The 18,350-nt window shown below is 35.4% G+C and overlaps 1 protein-coding gene across 2 annotated transcripts in view; it reads right to left on the reverse strand.

Annotated features, from left to right (window-relative positions):
- The window catches only part of LOC127702551 (E3 ubiquitin-protein ligase rnf213-alpha-like), a 151,314-nt gene that overhangs the window by 86,925 nt on the left and 46,039 nt on the right, over positions 1–18,350 (reverse strand). For both annotated transcript variants that reach the window (XM_052206794.1, XM_052206793.1), the window contains exons 20-31: positions 12,583–12,803; positions 12,115–12,267; positions 11,633–11,794; positions 10,755–11,394; positions 9,426–9,594; positions 8,847–8,983; positions 6,337–6,411; positions 5,648–5,754; positions 5,063–5,204; positions 4,474–4,669; positions 4,057–4,288; positions 3,321–3,476 (exon numbers count right to left, since the gene is read on the reverse strand). In XM_052206794.1, coding sequence (XP_052062754.1) covers positions 3,321–3,476; positions 4,057–4,288; positions 4,474–4,669; positions 5,063–5,204; positions 5,648–5,754; positions 6,337–6,411; positions 8,847–8,983; positions 9,426–9,594; positions 10,755–11,394; positions 11,633–11,794; positions 12,115–12,267; positions 12,583–12,803 — 2,390 coding nt within the window. The remainder of the gene's footprint in view (positions 1–3,320; positions 3,477–4,056; positions 4,289–4,473; positions 4,670–5,062; positions 5,205–5,647; positions 5,755–6,336; positions 6,412–8,846; positions 8,984–9,425; positions 9,595–10,754; positions 11,395–11,632; positions 11,795–12,114; positions 12,268–12,582; positions 12,804–18,350) is intronic.

An 18,350-nucleotide genomic window follows, 5' to 3' on the forward strand; every position in this document is an offset into this window, starting at 1 on the left:
TTTATCCCAAGCTTAAAGTGGCTCATGCTCAATGACTTGTTCATCTTTATCAATAGCTAAAATATACCTCCCCAATTTGACTTTAACATGTGTATCATTAGCTTACAGTGGTCTTTGACTGGTACATTTGTATTCTAGTTAATGGTGACCTTACATCATTTGACTTGTAACTCTGTATCAATAGCTACATGTAACAATACCTTTACCTTTTTAAATTGTAATCTATATCCATAGCTAACAGTGGCCTTACCTCTTTGACTTGTACATCTGTATCCCTAGCTAATAGTGGCATAGACTCAATGATGTAGTAGTCTAACTCAGATCTTCTCCATACATATCTATAGCTAACAGTGGCCTTACCTCTTTAACATGTACATCTGTATCCCTAGCTAATAGTGGCATAGACTCAATGATGTAGTAGTCTAACTCAGATCTTCTCCATACATATCTATAGCTAACAGTGGCCTTACCTCTTTAACATGTACATCTGTATCTCTAGCTAATAGTGGCATAGACTCAATGATGTAGTAGTCTAACTCAGATCTTCTCCATACATATCTATAGCTAACAGTGGCCTTACCTCTTTAACATGTACATCTGTATCCCTAGCTAATAGTGGCATAGACTCAATGATGTAGTAGTCTAACTCCATACATATCTATAGCTAACAGTGGCCTTACCTCTTTGACTTGTACATCTGTATCCCTAGCTAATAGTGGCATAGACTCAATGATGTAGTAGTCTAACTCAGATCTTCTCCATACATATCTATAGCTAACAGTGGCCTTACCTCTTTAACATGTACATCTGTATCCCTAGCTAATAGTGGCATAGACTCGATGATGTAGTAGTCTAACTCAGATCTTCTCCATACATATCTATAGCTAACAGTGGACTTACCTCTTTAACTTGTACATCTGTATCCCTAGCTAATAGTGGCATAGACTCGATGATGTAGTAGTCTAACTCAGATCTTCTTCATACATATCTTTAGCTAACAGTGGCCTTACCTCTTTAACTTGTACATCTGTATCTCTAGCTAATAGTGGAATAGACTCAATGATGTAGTAGTCTAACTCAGATCTTCTCCATACATATCTATAGCTAACAGTGGCCTTACCTCTTTAACTTGTACATCTGTATCCCTAGCTAATAGTGGCATAGACTCAATGATGTAGTAGTCTAACTCAGATCGTCTCCATACATATCTATAGCTAACAGTGGCCTTACCTCTTTAACATGTACATCTGTATCTCTGGCTAATAGTGGCATAGACTCAATGATGTAGTAGTCTAACTCAGATCTTCTCCATACATATCTATAGCTAACAGTGGCCTTACCTCTTTAACTAGTACATCTGTATCCCTAGCTAATAGTGGCATAGACTCGATGATGTAGTAGTCTAACTCAGATCTTCTCCATACATATCCATAGCTAACAGTGGACTTACCTCTTTAACTTGTACATCTGTATCCCTAGCTAATAGTGGCATAGACTCAATAATGTAGTAGTCTAACTCAGATCTTCTCCATACATATCTATAGCTAACAGTGGCCTTACCTCTTTAACTAGTACATCTATATCCCTAGCTAATAGTGGCATAGACTCGATGATGTAGTAGTCTAACTCAGATCTTCTCCATACATATCCATAGCTAACAGTGGACTTACCTCTTTAACTTGTACATCTGTATCCCTAGCTAATAGTGGCATAGACTCAATAATGTAGTAGTCTAACTCAGATCTTCTCCATACATATCTATAGCTAACAGTGGCCTTACCTCTTTAACTTGTACATCTGTATCCCTAGCTAATAGTGGCATAGACTCGATGATGTAGTAGTCTAACTCAGATCTTCTCCATACATATCTATAGCTAACAGTGGCCTTACCTCTTTAACATGTACATCTGTATCCCTAGCTAATAGTGGCATAGACTCAATGATGTAGTAGTCTAACTCAGACCTCCTCCATACATATCTTTAGCTAACAGTGGCCTTACCTCTTTAACATGTACATCTGTATCCCTAGCTAATAGTGGCATAGACTCAATGATGTAGTAGTCTAACTTAGATCTTCTCCATACATATCTATAGCTAACAGTGGCCTTACCTCTTTAACTTGTACATCTGTATCTCTAGCTAATAGTGGCATAGACTCAATGATGTAGTAGTCCAACTCAGATCTTCTCCATACATATCTATAGCTAACAGTGGCCTTACCTCTTTAACATGTACATCTGTATCTCTAGCTAATAGTGGCATAGACTCAATGATGTAGTAGTCTAACTCAGATCTTCTCCATACATATCCATAGCTAACAGTGGCCTTACCTCTTTAACTTGTACATCTGTATCCCTAGCTAATAGTTGTATAGACTCGATGATGTAGTAGTCTAACTCAGATCTCCTCCATACATATCCATAGCTAACAGTGGCCTTACCTCTTTAACTTGTACATCTGTATCCCTAGCTAATAGTGGCATAGACTCAATGATGTAGTAGTCAAACTCAGATCTCCTCCATACATATCTATAGCTAACAGTGGCCTTACCTCTTTAACTTGTACATCTGTATCCCTAGCTAATAGTGGCATAGACTCGATGATGTAGTAGTCTAACTCAGATCTTCTCCATACATATCTATAGCTAACAGTGGCCTTACCTCTTTAACTTGTACATCTGTATCCCTAGCTAATAGTGGCATAGACTCGATGATGTAGTAGTCTAACTCAGATCTTCTCCATACATATCCATAGCTAACAGTGGACTTACCTCTTTAACTTGTACATCTGTATCCCTAGCTAGTAGAGGCATGGACTCAATGATGTAGTAGTCTAACTCAGATCTTCTCCATACATATCCATAGCTAACAGTGGCCTTACCTCTTTAACTTGTACATCTGTATCCCTAGCTAATAGTGGCATAGACTCAATGATGTAGTAGTCTAACTCAGATCTTCTCCATACATATCTATAGCTAACAGTGGCCTTACCTCTTTAACTTGTACATCTGTATCCCTAGCTAATAGTGGCATAGACTCGATGATGTAGTAGTCTAACTCAGATCTTCTCCATACATATCTATAGCTAACAGTGGACTTACCTCTTTAACTTGTACATCTGTATCCCTAGCTAATAGTGGCATAGACTCTATGATGTAGTAGTCTAACTCAGATCTCCTCCATACATATCTATAGCTAACAGTGGCCTTACCTCTTTTACTTGTACATCTGTATCCCTAGCTAATAGTGGCATAGACTCAATGATGTAGTAGTCTAACTAAGATCTTCTCCATACATATCTATAGCTAACAGTGGTCTTACCTCTTTAACTTGTACATCTGTATCCCTAGCTAATAGTGGCATAGACTCAATGATGTAGTAGTCCAACTCAGATCTTCTCCATACAAATCCAGAACTATGGCCTAAACATCCAAGTATCAACAATTGAAACAAGAACACATCTACTCCTTCCTGGACCTAATTGATGTAAAACATATACAAATAGAAAAATCAAACTTTGAATTTTCAAATTTTGAATTACACAAATTAGAATTTTTTTCTCATCTTTCCCTCCCAGTTAGATGCCAAAGAAATTCTAATTGTGCTTACCCCAAAAGATATAACAATATGGAACATTGTGTTTGTGCTAACCTAAAAAGATATATCAAAGAAGAATATTGTGTTTGTGCTTACTAACCTCATGAGATATATCAATGTGGAATATTGTGTTTGTGCTAACTAACCTCATGACATATATCAAAGGAGAATATTGTGTTTGTGCTAACTAACCTCATGAGATATATCAATGTGGAATATTGTGTTTGTGCTGAATAACCTCGTGAGATATATCAATGTGGAATATTGTGTTTGTGCTAACTAACCTCATGAGATATATCAATGTGGAATATTGTGTTTGTGCTAACTAACCTCATGAGATATATCAAAGGAGAATATTGTGTTTGTGCTAACTAACCTCATGAGATATATCTATGTACAATAATGTGTTTGTGCTAACCTCATGATATGTATGAAAGTGGAATATTGTTGTTGTGCTTACCTCGTGAGATATATCAATGTGGAATATTCTAGGTCTGTATTTCTGTGGAGGTAAAATTTCTTCCTTGAAAACATCCATAATTTCATCATTGTTTAATGTCTTTTCATGAAGTGGAATAGTGATACTGTTCTGTGTAGAAGAAACTTGTTTCAGTAAACTTTCTACCATTCTTTTCTTGTACAGGGACTTCCCCACACCTGCTCTCCATGACTTTACAACACGTACACTGCATCTGAAAGAAGGTACAATAACTTTTATGTCAAAGTAAAAGTCTTAAATAACCTGATATACACCAAAATTTATGTTTTCAGTATTCTAGCTACTAACTTTCCCATAAATGGTTTGACAGGTTTTGTGACCAACATAGTCTGTGTTTATTACTCTTCCAATCTTACTATATCATTTGTAACTTAGTACCTTTCATAATCTACAGTTGATGCTGGTGTCCATTCTTTGTCTGATTTGTCCACTTTAAATTTTGTCAGGAGATATTTTCTAACCATGTTGACATCTGTATGTAATGGGGGTTTGTGGTATTTGTCTAGAGCAGCTACTATTCTGGATCTGTACTCATTCTCACTACTACATATAACTACTAGTCTATACTTTATACCTAAAAAAAAATAATGAACCAAGAAACAGGTCACATGTCAATATTTACGGAAGGTGTTCTAACAGTTATCTCATAATAGCATGTTCACTAGCTCTTATACTTATCATGAGCAACATGATGAGTGAAGCAAGTAGAGGAAAATGTGCTTGTCCTTGGAGTTCAACCTGTTTTTTTTACACCTCCTGTTGCTCAATCTTTGATTTTCTGTGTGGTATTTTGAGATGTTTTGTCTTTCCATATTTTTTCTTTTTTCAATGTTTTTGGCATCTTCTTATTTTCTTTTACAAGATGAGCCTAACTATTTCCCTATATTAAAAATTGATATGAAACATAACTTTCAATCTTAAAATAATTCATTTATCTTGAAATCATAAAAGTGTAAGTAAATCTTACCTTTACTCTCAGCTTTCCTGAGATGTCTCTCTAGTGAGTTCTCTCCCTTGTCACTCACATCATAATTCAGCAGATCAGCATTCACTAGACAAAATACTCGGTCATTGTTGGTAAACAATGCTCGTCTCCAGAAAATTTCAAGCTGAATGAAATAATCACATTAGAAAAATTGGAATGTTTTTTTCATAAAAGGTTTAAATAGAGAAAAGAATTAAACCTAGGTAAGATATCATATCAAGTTCATCGATTTTATTACTTACATACACAAATAGTCATTAAAATATATAGCTATAATATACAAACCTGCATAGGAATCACAAAATATTATATGAGTAAATATTATTCTTATAAAAATAACCTTGTGGGGCAAGAGATGACATTTAAAGAATTAATTTTCATTTAAATGGAGTGATAATTCAGAAAGTTTTCAGGAATGACAGTAACATATTTTTTAGGTATCTAAAACGTTTGGAGCACGAATCTGAATAACTTTAAATTAATTTGGAGTGGCCTAATTTGGTAAATATAGTACTATTTTGTTGAGAGCACATTCTAAAATATTCTATGTTTCAAAGATTCATTAACCATATCCAGAGCTGTAGTGGGAGTACATAGTAGAACTTCGTCAGATTGAGGTAAAGGTCTTGCTACTTCATGACTGTACACTGATAATACTGTGTTGTAGATCTCACCTGAAATACATTGATTCATTTAACAAATATGTTCTTTCTTCATTAGTTTTGTAAGGATTCATCAGTTCTTTGAGATAAGAGTTACATTTTGATGAATTACTTGATACATATGACTAATCTCCACCAAAAATTGTGTCTTTTAAATGTAGAGTATATTCAAAGCACTGTAAATAAAGGGAGAATATCAAGAAGTACTGTGAGCTATTGCTCAATTATTATACCAATGCTCACTGAAAAATGATGAAAATTTTATGTTTTCAACAAACAGGAAGTAGAATATTGAGGTAACTTAAACTGTGTCACAACGTATGGCTTAGCATGAAAAGATCACAGCTCTATATAATAAGAAGCAATATTAATCACTTGTAGTTCGTCAGAAAAATGTGACTAAGTGTTTTATTGACAGATCAATTCAAAGAAAAGAGTTATGCCCCTCCTCTTTTGAAATAGGGCTATAAACAATCGAGTGCCGAAGACAAATATCATAAATTGCATCTCTGGCTGGTTTTGTAGAAAGACGCTCAAACATAAGTTCAATATAAAATATTTTGTATCTATCTTTCAAATACACAAGAGACTTACTCTGAGGACAAATTAACAAGTTTGGTTCTCCAGCAGTAAAGCATGGTAGTAATGTTCTGTTTACTGTAAAGTCATCTGAAATGAATATCAAACAATTTTAGTCTTTATTTGAGATTATTATTAGAAAGGATGCATCTACAAAACTATTATAGAAAAGCTGTCTTAAAACAAATCCTGATATCTCTTATTCTCCGTCCCTTTTATGTATTGTTAGTATCTTATTGATTTTAACCTTAAATCTCCTTTTATTCATTCTGCAAGTCAAAATCAAATATTCTTTTTTTATAATGAATGATTTCTGTAAGAAAATGAACAGTTTTACCTATTATCTATAACTTCAATAAATACATTTGTCAATTGAATGCAAGCATCCAACAAAATTAAAGGTATTTATATTTCAATCAATTTAAGGAACAAGAGTGCACATGAGTGAAATGTCTCGCCTGTTTTACTTATGATTGAATTTGTGTTGAAAAACTGTAATATGAAGGTTTTACAACAAGTATCACAAAAACTTAACATTGACCAATGAACCATGAAAATGAGGTCAAGGTAATATGAACCCTATAGCTACCAGACAGACAGACATGTACACCTTACAATCTTTATTCCATATACAAATATAGTTAACCTATTGTTTATAATAACTGATAAACTCACATAACCACAAAAACCTATCATTGACCAATGAACCATGAAAATGAGGTCAAGGTAATATGAACCCTGCCAGACAGACAGCCATGTACACCTTACAATCATTATTCCATACACCAAATATAGTTAACCTATTGTTTATAATAACTGATAAACGGATTGATAATTTAGTCTTAGATGCATGATTTTTTTTTATTAGTTGTTAGTGGCTTTGAACTAGCTGTCAGTAACTGCGAGTACTCTCAGATCTGTACTTAGTGTCTTTTTGTTGTTTGGATGTACAAGTACCCGGCCACGTCCACTTGTATTTGTAGTATTTGTATTTTTATCCATCTGATGAGTAAAGCCTCTTTCAACTGATTTTTATAGTTCGTTCTTATGATGTACTGTTACACCACTGTCCCAGGTTAGGGGGAGGGTTGGGATCCCGCTGACATGTTTAACCCCCGCCACATTCTGTATGTATGTGCCTGTCCCAAGTCAGGAGCCTGTAATTCAGGGGTTGTCGTTTGTTTATGTGTTACATATTTGTTTTTCGTTTATTTTTTGTACATAAATTAGGCTGTTAGTTTTCTCGTTTGAATTGTTTTTATTTATTTTGTATTTACATTGTATCATAGATCAAATTTTATTTGTTACGTGTATGTTCACTGGTGTTAATATGTCCTTTGATTGAGTTAAGCCATTTCAGTTGATATTTTATAGTGTGTATGTCTATGTTGTGATGTTACACTATTGTTTCAGGAAAAAGGCTGAAGGTTTGGTACCATTAAAACGTTTAAATCCGCTGCAATTGTTTGCACCTGTCCTAAGTCAGGAATCAGATGTTCAGTAGTTGTTGTTTGTTGATGTGGTTCATAAGTGTTTCTTGTTTCTCGTTTTTTTTATAGATTAGACCGTTGGTTTTCCCATGGTTTACTTTTATAAATTTTGATTTGGATGGAGAGTTGTCTCATTGGCACTCATACCACATCTTCTTATATCTATTTACATTGTCATTTCGGGGCCTTTTATAGCTGACTGTGCGGTATGGGCTTTGCTCATTAATGAAGGCTGTATAGTTGTTAAATCTTCTGTGTCATTTGGTCTCTTGTGGAGAGTTGTCTCATTGGCAATCATACCACATCTTCTTTTTTATAATCACATAACCACAAAAATCTATCATTGACCAATGTGACATGAAAATGAGGTCTAGGTCATATGAACCTTGCCAGACAGACATGTACACCTTACAATTATTCCATACACCAAATATACTTGATTTATTGCTGATAGTATCTGAGAAATAGACCAAACCACAAAAACTAAAGATTGTTCAATGAACCATGAAAATGAGGTCAAAGACAGATGAAACCTGTCAGTTGGACATGTACACCTTGCAATCATTCCATACACCAAATATAGTGGCCCTATTGCTTATAGTATCTGAGAAATAGACCAAACCACAAAAACTAAGGTAAGGACTTGACCATGTAACTTTAACCTTGACCACTAATTCATCAAATGAGGTAGAGGTCAAGTGAACCCTACCTGACAGACACAAAGACCTTTGACTAAATATAGTTATCCTATTACTCATAATAAGAGAGTATTTCATTTTTTCCAAAAAAACAGTAATTTTTTTTCAAGCAGTCACTGAACCATGAAAATGGGGTCAGGGGCAATGCACATACGACAGACGGAAACTTTAGGTACCTGCATACAAGCTATGAAGCATCCAGGTCGGTTGCATTCTGCGACGAAATTCTGCGACTTTCGTTGCAGGTGAGACAAAAATAAGGCCTCAGCCATTGTAACTATCTGTATGTGCTAAGTTTAATGTGCTCTTTATGTAATTAATATATATAAATATATACCTTGTTCATTAAGTCTATTAAGAATGATGCCAAGATGTTCTACACTAAGATAATCAGACACACTGGATGAAATGGACACCAGGAATGTCTTCCACAAGTCTTCTAAGGTTTTTATCAATTTGTCAACAGAATTCTCTCTACAAATTAGTTTAAAAATAATAGAGTTTCTTCCATGTAATGACAACATTTGTATACATACTGTTACCTGTAACAAAATTAAGACCAAAATGTTTTCTTTATTTTAACTAATTCCTCTACAAGTTCTGTTTTAATATAATTTACATTTTTCTTTGTTGAAAATTAATCCTGGTGAATAGGATTTGAAATAATTGTTTAATATTTTCAGTTTTTTCTTCTGTTCTTTTTAAATTGAAAAGGAGGTGACACTATTAATGTCTTAAATAATACAAAGGTTTACCATCAAAGGCAAAATAAACCCGAACAAATCTGGAAAGGAACAAATCAGGTGATGAGTTGGAAAAATCTTGACACATCTTAGCATTACATTTTAAAACTAGTTTCATTGCATATATAAAGTTTATATGATAAATCAAATATAAAAAAAAAACGCATTTTAACCTAGATCCAACTCCAACCAGCTGATTTACAAGGCCCTCAGTTATTGAGGCTAGAGACTGATCTGTTTGTGTCCATCCATGGAAATCTGGAACTTCGTCAGGTGCCGTCTCACTCATGCTCTGTTCTTCTGTTCCATATTCATCTTCATTGTCCATACACCAAACAATTCCTGTTTATAACCAGAGAATCAAGGCTTATATACCTATTATTTGCACCTTTTTCTTTTTTTTTAAATCATGAAGAAGGTTAACATCTGTTTCAATGCAAATTCATTGGGTTTTTTTTAACAAAAAAAAAAGAATTGATTAATAATAAACAGCTGCGCCATGAGCGCATGATACACCCGTCGTCTTGTGTGTGAATTTTTATGCAATAAGCATAAATAGTTTATGACATACGGCGTGACATGCGAAAACCCCCTTTTTTTTTTTTTTACAAAAAACTCAATATCTCTAAAATAAAATTTTGAATCAAAACCAAAAAGTATACAGATCTTTAGATTAATATAACTAAGAAGTGTGTAAAGTTTTAAGCAATAATCATAAATCGTTTTTGAGATACGGCACGACATGTGAAAATCCCCCTTTTAAAAAAAAAAATCAATATCTCAAAAATAAAATTTTGAATCAAAAACAAAAAGTATACAGATCTTTAGATTAATATAACTAAGAAGTGTGTAAAATTTTAAGCAATAATCATAAATCGTTTTTGAGATACGGCGCGACATGTGAAAAACCCCTCCCCCTTTTTTTACAAAATACTCAATAACTCAAAAATAAAATTTTGAATCATCACCAAAAAGTATACAGATCTTAAGGTTAATATAACTAAGAAGTGTGTAAAGTTTTAAGCAATAATCATAAACTGTTTTTGAGATACGACGCGACATGTGAAAAACCCCTCCCCCTTTTTTAACAAAATACTCAATATCTCTAAAATAAAATTTAATCTTATTTTCACCAAAAAGTATACAGATCGTTTGACCATCATAAGAAACAACTATGTTAAGTTTCATGAAATTTGGATAAGTCATTCTCAAGTTATGGTGCGACATGTTTACGCCGGACAGACAGATGGACGGACGGACGGACGCTGGACATTTGTATACCATAATACGTCCCGTCAAAAATTGACGGGCGTATAAAAAGTATGGTTGGCAGGGTGGTAAAATTGATTTCAAACTGTTAAATTTGTTTCCTTAAACTTATTGTAAACTGATTCTCATGAAAGGTTTTATTTCATTTGCAATAATTTAATTTTGTTTTTTTAACACGTTGCTTCTATTCCAATTTCACTTTTTCATTTTTCAGGCATGTTTTCAAACCTTACCTCCATCTATATCATCAGCCTCTACATGCTTCAAAGCTTCTCTCGCTAACCCTAAGGGATATCCAGATTTTGTCATTTCATTGAAAAATGTCTGTGTTTTCAAATCATCCGATACTTCTACTTTCTCTTCATTTTTATCTTTCTCTTCATCTTCTTTCTGTGTTTCCCTCTCTGTGTCAGCTCTATCAACATCAAGTTTGGCAGCAGACATGGCTTTAACAAGATCGTCCTTTGTACATCCATGTTTTACTGCAGACATCAATGGATAAATCAAAGCTGCTGGTTCTTGGGCAGATCCTATCTTGACAAGTTCCTGTTGCAAAATCACCATCTGATCTATTGTGAAGAAATTCAGACAGTAATACTTTTCACGTTTTTGGTCAATATAGTCCAACCATTTCTCATGGCATTGCTCCAGAAATCTGGCTAGTTTGGGAATGATGAAACTGACATCATGGTTTTCCTCGTCAATTCTACCTTTTAAAGTAAGCCTTTCTTCTCCAAATCCAAAGTTTATAAAAGCACATGCTTTTCTATCTTTGTCACATAGAAATTTCACATGCCATTGAGAAAAAAGCACACAACCTTCAGTGACCAGCTTTTTGTATATATTACCAAGTCTAACAACTGAATCTAAGATCTAAAACAATAAAAACAAATTATGAGACCAGGTGTATGGCAGAAGATTTACAATTATTTTCTTAACAACTAATTTCAATCAACTTTGTATCTTTTCATTCTAAATTGTCTTTTTTTACTGTCTCAACCAGTAGGTGCTTGTCATGGTTGTATTTTACTTTACCAAATATATTTATCTTCTTAAAAGTTAGTATTTGATAGTTCAGATGTCATTTTCTGTTCCTTGTTATAAACCTTACCAACATAAATCTATCGACATCATCTTTGCCTTTCTCAGCTTTCCCTGCCACTAACATCAGTCGTGACTGGAGGTCGTGAAGTTGATCGTATCTGTAATGATTTCTCTGAGCCATATTCCCCTCCTCTTCAGGGACACGTAACTCTAATACATCTGTCAACTCCTATATAATATAAAATAAGTTGCTTCTTATGAAAAACTTTGTATCATGCCTAAAATGGACTTAAACCATATGTTATCATTAAATAGTTCAATTTGAATAAGAATGCTATGCTATATTGAAATGTCCCAATTGCTTTTGAAGTGTGCAAAGAAATAATTTCCAAGAATAAACTCTGTAACAATGGCGAACATTATGAGACCTATGAAACATTAAAGTATTTTACCTAAACACTGAATGATATATCTAAATACACTATCTCCAACAGTGTCTAAAAATAGTATAAGAATTCAAGAAACATTCTTTGATCCAATAAAACTTACTGGAATTTTCAAAAAAGTCTTTTTCTCTAAGTTTCCAACTTGGTAAATACCCTTTCCATTGATAGCTTCAGCTTGAGCAAGGGAAGTAACTTCTACAGACCCATGAGATTTTTTCACTGATTTTAGCCATTCAAGCTGTCTAGTTGTATCAAGCTGAAAGTAAAATAAAAAAAAAAACGATAAAAAAATATATGAGCAATAAAGAATAAGTGTTGGAAAAAAGTAAAATATGATTTGGATGTGCACAAAGCTATCCTTTAGGACTTTTGGTCATACATTCACAAGTATTCACAAACCTTTGGCTATCCAAACTTTTGGCTCAAACAATTCCTTATGAACTACAGATAAGCACTTTAAACACAGAAAATCTGGCAACTTTTATTTTGAACACCAACATTTAGGCATGGATGCTCTGATTGTACTTGAAAAATACATCTCAATAATTCATTGCATATAAAAAATTCTTACCAACTTCTGTGGCAGTTGAGGATTTGGAACTAATTCTTTCCAAACAACCTCACACTTTTCCAGGAACATCTTTGTATCACATTCTTTTTCCAAATTAAAGATGAGTGGAGCATATCCAGTTGTAGCAGAATGTAAACAGTTGACCTTGGCAATCTCCATGTCACCTTCACCTGCTGATATACTAGCCAGGTCTACAAATACTTTTAACTCCTTCAGTCCAGCTGTGGTGAAAAAAAATATTTTATTACAGTAGGTATAACATAACCAGATTTCAAAATGATCTATTCTAACTGAACGCTAATGCATCTATTTACAAGTTAATATACATCACTAAAACTTAAAACTGTCAGAAATATGAATTTCAACCAAAAACAATGAAGTCAGTCTAGCATGAAATAAAGATCATGACCAAATTTAGGTATGGGATGCTTAATCATAAAGACACAGCTAAATGTAAAATAAAGTATTTCTTAATACAGCATTGATAAATATCAAATTTTTAGAATTAAAATTTAGTTTTGTAAATTAAATACTCACCTTCATAAATTTAGATATCAGTCCACTTGCTGTATTATTCAACCGGAAACTAGCCAGAAAAAAGAACCATACCCCTGTGACAACCTCTCCCACCTGACGCATGTGCGCCATAAACCTTCATTATTTGTTCCTTGAAATGCCAGGCACTAAGGGGGATGAAGGGGATGGGGGTGGGACATCTGATTTATGAAGGTGAGTATTTAATTTACAAAACTAAATTTTGGTTCTAAAAATTTGAATTTTATTACATTAAATAGCTCACCTTCATAAATTTAGATAACAGAATTTAACGAAGCGCTGAATCCCTCTCACTAGGAGGAGGAAAAACAACCTGCTGAGCAGCAACTAAAGGCCCTAAAGAATAGAGGTTGTCACAATGAAGAAGCATAGAGCGTAAATAATGGTTATAAAAGGCACTATCTGACCTCCAAAAACCAGCTGACATGATTTCCGACATAAAGGAGAAATTAAAAATGTTCCAAGAAGAGGATTAGGCTCTGACTTCATGAGCTTTAACTTGATGTTTAGCTAAAACTTCAGATGAAGCTGACTTATAGGTCAACATGACAGTATTGCAAATCCAGGTAGAAATGGTTTTAGTAGAAATGTCAGAAATTCCTTTTTTAATAGGAATGAACAACCTAGAAGAACCAGTAGATCTTAAATTTGCTGACAAGGCTAGGTACAAAAGCAAAGTTCTCACAGGACACAACACCTGATTATCTGCAGAAGCAGGTTAGGCAGGAATAGTAATTAACCCAGAACCTTTATTAAGTAATTGATTCTTTGCTAGAAAAGAAGGATCAGTGAGAAGGGTAACTGAGGTCTTATCAGCCGCAAAGCAGAGACAAGACTCAGAAATTGACAAGGCATGAATCTCGCTCCTTCTATGACCAGTAGCCAAAGCTATAAGAAAACAACATTTATACGATAAATATTTGAAGGAGGCTGAATGCAAAAGTTCAAAAGGCGAAAACTGAAGAACCTTCAAGACTAAACCTAAGTCCCAAGAAGGAACCAAACGCCTTTGACAAGGTCTATTAAGGCAAAAGTTTTTTATCAACAAAGACAATAAACAGCTGCGCCATGAACGCATGATACGCCCGTAGTCTTGTGTGTGAATTTTTATGCAATAATCATAAATGGTTTCTGACATACGGCGCAACATGCGAAAAACCCCCTTTTTTTTTACAAAAAACTCAATATCTCTAAATAAAATTTTGAATCAAAACCAAAAAGTATACAGATCTTTAGATTAATATAAATAAGAAGTGTGTAAAATTTTAAGCAATAATCATGAATCATTTTTGAGATACGGCGCGACATGTGAAAACCCCCCTTTAAAAAAAAAAAATCAATATCTCTAAAATAAAATTTTGAATCAAAACCAAAAAGTATACAGATCTTTAGATTAATATAACTAAAAAGTGTGTAAAATTTTAAGCAATAATCAAAAATCGTTTTTGAGATACGGCACGACATGTGAAAAACCCCTCCCCCTTTTTTTACAAAATACTCAATAACTCAAAAATAAAATTTTGAATCATCACCAAAAAGTATACAGATCTTAAGATTAATATAACTAAGAAGTGTGTAAAGTTTTAAGCAATAATCATAAATTGTTTTTGAGATACGGCGCGACATGTGAAAAAAAAACACACACCTGTTTTAGTTACTAAGTCCCGTAACTCAAAAAGTTTCAACCTTATTTTCACCAAAAAGTATACAGATCATTTGACCATCAAAAGAAACAACTATGTTAAGTTTCATGAAATTTGGATAAGTTGTTCTCAAGTTACGGTGCAACATGTTTACGCCAGACAGACGACATTTGTATACCATAATACGTCCCGTCAAAATTTTGACGGGCGTATTAAAACTCATTATCACCAAATTCTGAGCCTCCAGAAAAACATAGTTCTGGCTATGGCAGATCTATATCCCTTTATAATAGACGTAGTGTAATCCTTTTCTTCAAAAAGATAAAGGAAAAAATCGACTAACTGCTGAACAGTAACTGAGATAGGATCAATCTGTTTCAACTGACACCAAGAACAGAAAATTGACCATTTGGAGTCATATACTGATCCTGTAGATTGCCTGACTGACCCTGTGATATGCTTGGTTGCTCCTTCAGAAAAGCCTCCCTTTCTGAGGGAATTCCTGACAGCATCCAAGTGTGCAGATGGAGATTCTCTAGACCCTGATGAAGCTTTCTTCCCTTGAACTGAGAGAGACGATCCTCCCTTAGAAGAAGTCGAAACGGCTTCGCACAACACAGAAGAAGTAGTTCTGGGAACCAAGACTGTCTTGGCCAAGCCGGAGCAATTCGAATGGTCTTGCAAAGATCCCTCTGAATTTTGTGCAAGATCTTGGGAAGAAGACATAAGGGAAGGAACATGTAACTGAACATTCCCTTCCAAGATAGGGTTATAGCATCTACTGCCCAAGCTTTTTCGTCTGGAATGGGAGAAACGTAAGTCTCCAACTTGTGATTCAGACTGGTGGCAAAAAGATCTATATTAGGACGATCCCAACGAAGAACGATCTCCTGAAACACTGATGGATGAAGTTCCCATTCTGTGTTCACTGGAACATGCAAACGGGAAAGAGCATCCGCCAGATGTTTTTGACTGCCTGGAACATGTCTCACTGACAGAATTATATCGAGACTGTGACACAGTAGAAGAATTTCCTTGCTCAGATGATACAGAGAAAAGGAGTGAGTTCCCCCTTGATTATAAAGATAAGCCACTACTGTGGAGTTGTCCGTGGCAACCAGAAGTGACTGACCCTGAATCCCAGCCTGAAAATGAAGGAGAGAAAGAAATACAGCTCTCATCTCTAGAAGATTGATGTGTTCCTCCAACTGAGCACCTGACCAAAGACCTGAAGCTGTTCTGCCCTCCAGATAGGCTCCCCAACCCATCAAAATCACATCTGTGAACAGAGATAGACTGGGGTCTGGAGGATCCAACAAAACTCCCTTCAGAAGATGTTTTTCCTGAAGCCACCACTGAAGATGAGGTAACAACTGAGGAAGAATTGGAACAGGTGCCTCCCACAACTGAGAAATTGGGTGCCAAAACTCCAACAGATACCACTGGATTGGACGAATGTGTAGACGTTATAGTGGAATGACGTCCATGATTGAAATCAAGAAACCCACCAGCAGAAGAAATTGACAAGCTGGGACAGTTGAAAACTGCATCAGAGCACTGACTAACTGACGTACCTTGATTACCTTCTCTTCTGGAGGAAGCACTAGACCCATATCTATCCGAAAATGTTCTCCCAGGAAAATGAAACTCTGACTGGGAATTATCTCTGATTTTTCCCATGAAATAAAAAAACCCAGTCTCAGGAGTAAAAAGATAGCCAAATCGGTGTGTTCCTCCAAAAGAGATCGGCAATGATTCTTGATAAGAGAATCGTCTAGGTAGGAGTGAATGAGTACTGCCTGAGTATGAAGATAAGACACCACCGTCTGAAAAATCCTGATAAAAACGAGGGGTGCTATAGCCAGGCCAAAAGGCATAGCCTTGAAACTGTACACCTTGTCTGCCCAAACCAGTTTCAGGAAATGACGAAACTTGTGAGAAATTGGGATTTGAAAATAAGCGTCAATCAAATCTAGAGAGGTCGTCCAAATTCCTGAATGAATAGTCGTCCTGATCGACCTGTTGGTTTCCATTTTGAAATGTGGGACCACCAGGCACTGATTGAGAACAGAAAGATCTAGAACCGTTCTCATTTTCCCGTTCTTCTTGGTAACCAAGAACAGCCGGGAATAAAACCCTAGATGAAATGGAGGATTTACCTCCTCTAACACACCCTTCTGAATAAGAATGTTCACTACGTCTTGTAACAACTGATTCTTTTGAGAAAGCTTTGTCACTGAAAGATTGATTGGAACAGGAGAAAGAGGAGGCTGTTCCAATAAACTGCTTCGCTGAGCGCAGCTGGATACGCCCACAGAGGTCCAACCCTGAACAGTTGGGGCAAAAATGGACACAATATTCAAGCTTGATACAGGTCTAGTTATTGTCCGAAAACTGGAAAATCACCCTTTTTTATGAATAAAACCCTGTAACTCGGAAAATTAAAATCTAAAATTTATAAAAATCAAAAGGGAGCTCATGTCAATAGATATAAACCATACACCAAAATTTCTTGCAAGTTGGTGAGAGCATTCTTGAGTTATTGTTGAAAAACTAGAAAATCCCCCCTTTTTTAATCAATAAAACCCCAAAACTCAGAAACGGTAAATCTGAAATTTATAAAAAAACGAAAGGAAGCTCACGTCAATAGATATAAACAATTCACCAAAGTTTCATGCTTATTGGTTAAAGCTTTTTTGAGTTAATGTCCAAAATGTTGACGACGGACAGACGGTAAAATGGTATACCATAATACGTCCCATAAACTGAAGCTCCGATCCCCTCTGTAAAATCAAAAGTACCCATTTGTCTGAAGTTATCAGAGACCATTGATCTAGAAAGTAGGAAAGCCTGCCCCCCACTGGAAGATGAGGTAGAGGAGTAGTATAAATTTCCTCTTCCAGTGGGGAACGATTCAACGGAGGGGACTACACATCACTTACCCTGCTTCTTACCCTTTACAACTTTAGCTTTCTTCCCACCTGTAAGGTTAGGATGAGAAAAAGCTGATCTCTTCATAGGCTGTGAAGAAGAAGAGGAAGAAGCCTTGGGTTGATGAGAGGAAGAAGGCTTGTTTATCTGAGTAGTCTCGACAAATCTCTTCCCATCAGTGACCTTAACATCCACCTTGACAACAGGAGGGCCTTATTCACCTCCTCCCGTAGCTGATCTAAGGAAACAGAGAACAACTTGTCCTTAGACAGAAGAGAACTGAGAAGTCTCTGCTGGAGAGCTTCAGAGACGCTCGATTTATCAAGAATCTCCTGTCTCTTAGCAAGAGTAAAGTTGGCCACAGTGCCAAGAAGAAGGAATTGAGACATTCCAAGACTCTTGTCTACCTGTAGAAGCATAGACCTCAAGTCTGAAAATTCCTCCCCTTTGTCCTTTAAAAGAGACCCAGCTGCCAACAAAAAGTGTTCAGCTGTCTCAAGAACAAAAGTAAGACACCTTAGATTATTCCCCGAAAGTTTGAGGCCGTCCACAGGTTTTGAAACCAAGTAAACCAGAAAAAGCCTTATCACAGACAGGAGCCGACATACCCAAGGAAGATCCATGAATCTCAAAGTCCTT

This window comes from Mytilus californianus, unplaced genomic scaffold (genome assembly GCF_021869535.1).
Source record: "Mytilus californianus isolate M0D057914Y unplaced genomic scaffold, xbMytCali1.0.p SCAF_5, whole genome shotgun sequence".
NCBI classification, from domain to species: domain Eukaryota; kingdom Metazoa; phylum Mollusca; class Bivalvia; order Mytilida; family Mytilidae; genus Mytilus; species Mytilus californianus.